The following is an 8,376-nucleotide window of genomic DNA, read 5'->3' as shown; positions in this document are numbered from 1 at the left end:
CCAACAAAGTGGCGGGAGTGCTTTACAAGATAACGGTATCGAAAATGTGTGGTAGTCGTGATGTTAGGCTTTAGATGCTTTTAAACAATTATGAACCAGTACGGATGGTCCTGAATTGGTGCTTTTTCAAATTATGTAGATACGAGCACTATCAAAAGACTTTTAGATAATTGTAACTCACAATTTGTCGACGAGGACCAGATTTTGTTGCTTGCGACGTACAACAAACATTTGCACAACGCTTTATGAGAACAAATTGCTTTTTATTTGCGTTCTGTCATTTGCCGATTCATTCTCAATAATTCTTTAAGAATCAGCACTTTCCGCATTATGTGCGTGTACGATCAGGCGAGTTCAAGAGCAAAGTGCACTTGTTATTCAAACGCACTCTTGTAGTTCAGCTTCGGATAATCTTGACGCAACTGGTGTCATCTTTCTCTACCGTACGCGACCGCAAGACGACGTGTGTGTAGCGTCACATTCAGACAAGCGGAGCTGTAACAGCAGGAACTTAACGTAATGGGTTGCTATCTTGACGTCCGCTGGCTTGCAAAACCCCAAAATGATTGAGGTAGCGTGTTACGTCATCGATTGCGCGAACTGAATCACTACTTAGCGGCACTTTACTGAGTAAGTAGTTGGCTAGGCTGAAGCACTTCCCCAAGTTTCTTTCTTACAGAGGCGCGAATCCATCAACAATTACATTTCTAGCTGTCAATTTCTCCCGAGAAACATACTCTCGAATAAATGAACCTCATCGACGCCGAAGACACAAACTTCTACACGACCGTCGAGCACTGCTCATAAATTTTATTTTGGCTTCTTACATCCGATTTTCCGTGCTTTGCACGACTATAGACGAATAAATGGGTTTATGCATAGCCACGACTTGGTCTGACAACTCCGTCAGCAAATGATTGTACGTCGCCGGCGCATAAGATATGTTGAGTGGCAGAACAAGCCCCAAAGCCATCCCAAACAGAGAATTGATGGCAATGAGAGGAATACAATTGATACTTTATATAGTTTAATCAAGGAATATACAGCAGACCATGCCATTCTGCAGCGCATCAAATCTAGTAATCGGCACTTGCGCTGGATTTGTGGCTGGATTTAGCTTGTAATAAACATATACATTATGTCACTTGCAGCTAGCCTTTTGACAGAGAAAGTCTACAACGAATGGGGAGACTTGCAATCCCCCACTAAACTTGCTTCGTTTCTTGCAGAAAAAGCGTTGACGACGCCACACTGCGCGCTCAATAAGGGCTTTCTTACGAAGCACTTACGAATGTTAATGAGACAGTATGATTTTGTGAACTGTTGTTAGCTAACCTACGCATGCAATTATTCAGTCTATAAGATTAAATTGCGACCGCATTTAATCGATCCATCCACAATTGAAATGAAAGAGCTAAAATTATATTCTTACTACATAATTTCACATGGGCTAACTGAGGTCATGGAATGATTTCGCTCTTACGGACCAGTCAGGCGTGAAATGCTTTGTTGTTGCTATGGATCCTCCCTCCCCAAATCATCGACGTGGGCTCAAATCACTTGTGATTCTTTAGGCTCGGCGGCGCGATGACGAATCGCAGATAGCGAATCTCAAATCTGGCTGAGCTCATCCTTCAGCGTACACCGTGACTTTTTAAAAGAACTGACGTGCCGCCAAAGCCAAGTAAATTTACGCGATATAACAGCCGGCGGGTCGGCCACCGTAAGCACTTCTCAATGAGCAAGAGATATACCACTTTCACATGAAAGATTCAGCGAGACGGCGGGTACACCAATGCATTTTTTCCGGCTTTTGATACCGATAAAATAATGTCTTTATCCAGCAAGCCCATGGGAGCTCAGGGATCCGCTCCGTTCAGACTTCACTGATGTCCTGACCCTAACGGCCTTGTGCACCCTCGTCCTTTGTAATTTAGGGGAAAAAAGAAGAATTTTCAGTCGCAACACGCTTTCTACTAGTGAGTGTGGATTGACCTTGTGCTGAGAATGACTCTTGAAGGGTAGCTGTAACAGTCGGCTGAGAGAGACGAATATGAGGCTGTTAAAAGCAGCAACTAAAGTTTTTGGACTTACATGCCACCGTTTGCGAGATCTGGTGTCTTTTGCTAAGTCAATAGGTCAAAATATAGGTCTGACGATTATTTCAAAAGCTCTCTCGTAAAAAGGTCAGACAGCAAGGCTTTCTCGCCAAGTGCGCAGGTTGATCAAAGAAGTTACCCTCACTTCTGACATCTTTAATCAGCGAGGGTGGGCTCCACAGCGAATACGGTTTTCCTCAATAGCTGCAACTCCGAGCGTAGGCGATTCCGCTAAAGAGTGATGACTTGTGGGGATAGAAATAACCAGTAAAGCAACCTTCTGAAGATAACTAGACTCTGTGAAGACAAGATCTTTATCTCACGTGGTATACTTACCGCATGTCGAGGTGATATAGACACGTTTTGCTCAGGTATAGAAAATGCATAGTTTTGGTCGTAATCCCGATATTGGTATAGATCACGTTAGAGAAATCAGAGCTAACTGACACTAACATAAATGTGACATTGATTGTTCTCAATTTCCTTTTAAGTTTCTAGCCGTGAGTCCATCATCTTTGCTTTGTTGTCGCAATCACAAGAATCATCCGTGCAAAGTGCACGGCAACACGACGCAGCTCGGTAAATAGTAACAATTCGTCAGACTTGTCGCTGTATCAGTAGATGTTTCTCTGTGTCGTGCCTCTGTGCAATGAAGCTGATGATCACAATTTCATTCATACTCCTATCACCTATATCAATTGGGGTCTCTAGCAGTTTTGATAGTTATACTTGCGTAATGCTCGATCAAAATGTCTTGGTTATAGGCTTAGACTCACTAAGAAAGATACATTTAATTTGGACCCTTTCGATTCTAAAGCCATATTAGAGATACAATCGTTGCACAAACTGTAAAGGAATAACCCTTAATTACACATGATGTGTGAGCCACATAATCTCTGTGTGGGTAACATTGACTATGTATCTTGCATAGTTGTCGATTCTTAAATCTATTTAATCAAAATTGAAGGCAATTATCGTTATAGGAAAGGTTTGAGGCCTGTTGGCCGCAAAAAAATCCTCCTCGCTCGCGTACAGCGGCGGATCAATTAAGCGAGCAACACGTGGCGAAGTGTTTTAACCCATTTAAGTCTTCCTCAGTAAATGCATGTGTCCGGACGGGCGCTTCCTGTTATATAAACACGGAGGAGCTGCTAGGCGGGCTATAGATCTTATACTATCCCCCGACATGACGGTTTTCATCGCCTCTGACCTGCCCGTTGAGCTCTGATTTCTAAAATGCCAATTGACTTTCAAGGCACGAAGATGTCCTCCTTATTGTAGTGCGTTATTCTACGCTTCGGAAGAGGTCTCGACGTCATTGCGAATAAGTATTCAGCGTGATTCGCTACCTCTTGAAATCCCTGTATGGCCAACGAAAACTTAAAAAGGTTGGTAATGCGGTGCAAACACCTGCGACATTTGCAACACTTTGAACTCATCATATTGAAATCCCCCAACCGCTTGGGGTAGTGCATATTAATGCTGATTCGCGCTCTCGGTCTCCTAGCTTGTAGACCATAAGGGATACTTGCTGTTGCGTCGTTAAAACATATCAAATTTATGGCCATCTCAACCTTCCTCATATAGTGGGAGTATTTTCCTTCGTATCTTTCCTCGAAAGGCTAGGCTTTGTCTATCAGCGACTTTACGATGCGTGCCAGTCGCGCTTAGGTTGCGGAAGTAGATGCATACTGAGCGCGTAGCTAGTGGACGACTCTCGGCATATAATCACCCCTCACGAATGATAAACCAACATACGCGCTATTGCCTCGCAATAAGTACAAAAAATAGAGTGTCTAGCTGCTCAGATGTCGAAAAATGCAATTAGCTTGTGTTTCACCATCACAGAAAACAAAGTCCTTTCACGATTTCGTCGTAGACGACTACGCATGATTGCAAAAGTATCGCGATTGCCTTGCGCCTTGTTTAGAAGATGCTTCAACTAAAAAGTGCATATTAAATAATTCACGAAGGTAAGATTCGTAAGATTAACTCAAGAACGAGTTTAAAGCCATGAATTAAAATCTGCCGTACTATTTCAAGAAAACATATATTGAGGACAAATTCTTTTTCAGCAAAAAACAAATATATATGTCCTAATTTCTTGACATAATTGCGATTTTTATTGGCAAGAGACCAAACGCCTACGTGTGTTCTTTGCGAGTCCTATCGTCGTCAATTTCAATACTTTGATAGTTTTGAATGTTTACAATCAAACAACATTGTAATATAATTTTTGCAGTTGTACAAAATCTAATCTGTACAATGTATCTGTAAGGAGTACGTACCCAGTTCCCGTCAATTTCTTCAGCGTGCGTACTAATAATGCAGCAAGCCCCTCCCCTAACTTATTGCTTCCCACGCTTGCTTACGCTTATCACTTATCACGGTGTCAAAAATTACGCAACCAAAGTGAAACTCACCACGGATGCACCTTAACGCATCTTGCATTGACTGCCCAGTCCAGTGAGCTCATGTCGTGATCATCATTCGACAAAATTGAGCGCACTCATTCTGGGCAAATATATGAACTTTGGTGTGGCTGTCACATTGACAACGAACCATGGCGCATCACATACCGTAAGTGGGTCATTCTACTTGATTTACGCCTATTTTCCATATAAGTATCTCTATCCTTCCTTTGGGCTCTTCCTCAGTCATTCTGTATGGGCGTGGTGTAAATTTCTGACAAAAAGTACGGATGACTAGCTCCTTTAAAATCGCAGATTATCGAACAAGATAGTTACATGCACTGAGAGATACAAATCGTGATTGGCAGGTTCGAATTATCACATTTGCAATGCAAGACGGTTTGTCATCACAATTGATGTCACGCCTTGTGAGCAGTCTTACCTACTTAGCATCTGTCCGCCGCCGACGTTTCTAGATGAGAATGGCGGCGTCCACTATCACATGGAACGCCTTGTGGGTCGACGTCATCGACAGGGTCAAACTCAGTATCTTGTGAAGTGACAAAGATACCCAAACACCTGGAACTTGTGGGAGATTGAGGTTCCACTTCGGCAAGACTGCGCAAACGTCATAGGCGCTTATGATCAGAAGGATCATGACGGTCCGAGTCGTCGTGCGCGCCTGCGCCCCTCGTCGGTAATCCAAGAAGCCGAACGGCCATTATCTGAGCTTAAGCGAAGGCCCTGAGCTGCTGTGGTCGTGGACCCACCCGTGTGAGAACCAAAAAGCTTGCAGGAGCGTCGTCGCGCCTTGAGTTTGGCAACCTCAAATCAAAGATGGCGTTCTAAGCGCACGTCCACTTCCTTGTAGCTCTGCTGTAAGTGAGCGAGGTAATTTTCCGGTGCCGCTGCACCCATCGCTCAAAGAGCTCCTCATCATTTGCAGCGGATTCGCCTGGGGCGAGCATCACAGCAATAGGCCGCATTGCGGGTACAGGAGCGCCTTCTTTTTGCGCTTAAAGTCGAGCGCGGTACCTACCCATCAGGATTTCTTGAGGTACCAAGAAGCGATATCGGTAGCTTTCCGCTGGTCAAGCTCATCTTTTGTAGTGGCCTGGGGCCCGACAACGTAGACGTCTAACGATCAAGTGATCGCGTCTTTCGTTACAGTTGCGGAATTTGCCGATTGGAAGCCGTACTCCACACAAGGGTAATGACCGAACGTGAATACGAGCACACGAGAGCCGCCCTGTGGGCAGCATCTCCTGTGTCTCGTCGAGGCGACTGGTAATAATTCCAGATCCTACGGAAGTCGAGAGTTTGGGGAACGGACACGGTGTCTGCAAGGTTCGATTAGGGCTCACATTGCGCCGTCGGTGCGCTTCGCCCTCCTCGTCTCCCCATGCTGGGAAAGGAGTATCCGACTCGTAGACGACTTCTCCGAATATTCGACGAGGAAATTTCGTCGCCCGTGGCGGGCGCGGTGTGTGGGGCCGATTTTTGCCGAGGGCTTGGGATGTGCCGGATGAAGCTGCGGACGTACTGTCCGAAGATGTATGTATCCCTTGCAACCAGCTAGTCTGGGTGTTTTTCGTGTCATAGCCGCAGGGCTAGAGAATGTTTGAAGATGGTCCTGGGGACGTTACGGTGTCTCAGACACGCGAGCCTCGTTTGAGACAACAGTTAGATGTAAATTGTGGAAACTCACAATATTGATGGGGGAAAGTGTAAAGGGGTTACACGTACTCTTGGTAAAAGGGTGGGTCACACAAGATAGTATGACCATACAGAGGTGTGGATTACACAAGTCGGTGTAATCACACAATGGTGTGGCTACATTGTAAGAAGAAGCCACTACGTGGCGAGACTGCCAAAAGTTAGGCATACTAATTATGTTGTGCGATTTAATTAGGAGAACCTAAGTTTTAGATATAAACGGCTTTTCCGCAAGTAAGACAAATAAATACTGTTTCACTTTTGAACGGAAGACTTGGTTAAGGTTTTGGGTACTCTAAGAGGTAGCGGATTGCGATCCGATACACTCTTACCGTTTCTAGTATAAAAACTTAAGATCGGTGATCTGAGTTTAATTTCTTTAAGATAGAGCTACGGCAGCCTCGATGCTTTCCTTATTCTAATGGGGACATTTTTTCTGTCTCGACTCTCAGAGTTCAAGACGCTTAGCATTAGCAATCTCATGGGTTAACCCGTCTGTTCCTTCACAAGCGCAATTGTTAACGTACCTCATTAGTGCATTCTTAGAGCTGGTGAGCACCTCAAGACGAGCGATTTCAGCTTCTCACCAATTTGCTAATTCCATTGAGACCTAATATAGACAAATACATATTTACGGGAGCAAGTATTCTAACATTTCATGTTCCATATTCACAAAAATATAGTCTTATTATCCATCGGTCGTGAAGTTAAGCTCAAGTGCTATCAGGGTCAACAAGGTTGCCGCACACTTCACACTGAAGTTTTGACTCTCTTCCTTTGTGTTGACAATCGCACAGAGAATGAGTCCGCGTTCTCCTAGTACGTGCGGAATCGAGCCCCTTCAATAGGTCATACTATTCTACTCTAAGAGTACATGTGTTTGGTTTGATCCTCGACCTCCATACTCGTAACTTTCGGCGGGAAGCAATGTCAGTTCCCGCCACAGCAGTCAGGACAGTGTCTATCCATCATGGGTGAGCTGGTCCTGGCTTGCGGAGCCCATTTTGCACATTCACAAGCGCGTGGGTTGCATCGTTTCTTACCTATCTTACTTTGTCGTACTAATGATTTCAAACCATCTAAAGTTGCTCGCGGAGCTTGGTTGGCGCCTTGCACGCTCAATATGATGCATAAACAGGCACTTAAACGGCTGATAAAAAAATCTGAAATTCCAGAGTCGGCAAAGAATCACAACAATAAGAAACAAGCACTTTCGACCAGCAGTGAGACTCCAATGTATCGGAAAATTGGGCGTTTCAAGATCTGGCACATAGCATCCGAGGACTATCGCGCACTGTCGGCGCAGCACCTAGCCATCGAGCAGACGAATACGCCACTTATTGCGACGGTGGCTCGCCACTGTCGTTTGGGACATGGGGAGACGACTAAAGATCCCAATCGCCCATTTGAGAGCGTGCTCGAGTGCACGCGCACGGATAATCTGTATGCTAATGCAGACAAGTGCATATTCGGCATTGAAGAAATTCCTTTGGGGTGCATTTTTTGGAACCGTGGCCTTCGAGCGGATCCCACTTATGTCAAAGCCATTGTGAATTGGCCGGTTCCAAAGAACCAATAAGACTTGTGCAAGTGGCTTAGCCTCGCCATCTACCTGCTCAAGTATAGCGGAAATTATGCAGAAATAGCATGGTTACTGTCGAATCTCCTTAAGAAGGATACGGATTTGTGTTGGGACACCGAGCATCGGGAGGCTTTTGCCAAAGATAGCCTCCTTCATACACCAATCTGCCGTTGTCAGACCCCGATCGTCCTTTAGTGTCGCCTGTGATGATCTGGACTTTGCCATCGGCTCTGCACTGCTGCCAGCAGACGCCGAGGGGCGAGATCGGGTGATCGCGTTCGAATCTCGCCAGCCTAAGGCTGCGAAGAGCAGCTATTCAGTCCACGACAAGGAATTACTTGCGATGAAGTATACACTTGTCAAGTTCAGGGTGCACTCTTTGCTCAAAGCCGTTTGTGATCTACACAGATCATGCGTCAGTACGCACTTCGACTCAATCTCCTTATCTATCCCAGAGAATGGCCAAGTGGGTATCCTTCGTCGCATAATATAACTTCGAGGTGAAAGATAAGCCAGGAAAGCAGAATGTTTTGGCCGATGCGTTGTCACGCAGTCCGGATTTTTAACT

At 45.1% G+C, this 8,376-nt stretch overlaps 3 protein-coding genes across 3 annotated transcripts; 2 read left to right on the top strand and 1 right to left on the bottom strand.

Moving 5' to 3' along the window:
* Window positions 1-74: 74 nt before the first annotated feature.
* Window positions 75-473, top strand: PHALS_01693 (uncharacterized protein; the record flags this gene model as incomplete). Its single annotated transcript, XM_024716134.1, has 2 exons — window positions 75-98; window positions 318-473. 2 exons carry the CDS (start codon window positions 75-77, stop codon window positions 471-473), a joined length of 180 nt encoding a protein of 59 aa, XP_024581763.1.
* Window positions 474-2,259: 1,786 nt separating this feature from the next.
* Window positions 2,260-2,485, bottom strand: PHALS_01692 (uncharacterized protein; the record flags this gene model as incomplete). The annotated part of the gene is made up of 2 exons (XM_024716133.1): window positions 2,260-2,389; window positions 2,436-2,485. The coding sequence occupies 2 exons, from the start codon at window positions 2,483-2,485 to the stop codon at window positions 2,260-2,262; spliced, it is 180 nt and encodes a 59-aa protein (XP_024581762.1).
* A 4,711-nt stretch (window positions 2,486-7,196) lies between these two features.
* PHALS_01691 (uncharacterized protein) lies at window positions 7,197-7,500 on the top strand (the record flags this gene model as incomplete). The annotated part of the gene is made up of 2 exons (XM_024716132.1): window positions 7,197-7,462; window positions 7,488-7,500. 2 exons carry the CDS (start codon window positions 7,197-7,199, stop codon window positions 7,498-7,500), a joined length of 279 nt encoding a protein of 92 aa, XP_024581761.1.
* Between the last annotated feature and the right edge of the window lie 876 nt (window positions 7,501-8,376).

This window comes from Plasmopara halstedii (assembly GCF_900000015.1).
Source record: "Plasmopara halstedii genome assembly, contig: Scaffold_1583, whole genome shotgun sequence".
NCBI lineage: Eukaryota > Oomycota > Peronosporomycetes > Peronosporales > Peronosporaceae > Plasmopara > Plasmopara halstedii.
The sequence above is the reverse complement of the archived record's forward strand: the minus strand, read 5'-3'. Positions and strand labels throughout refer to the sequence as shown.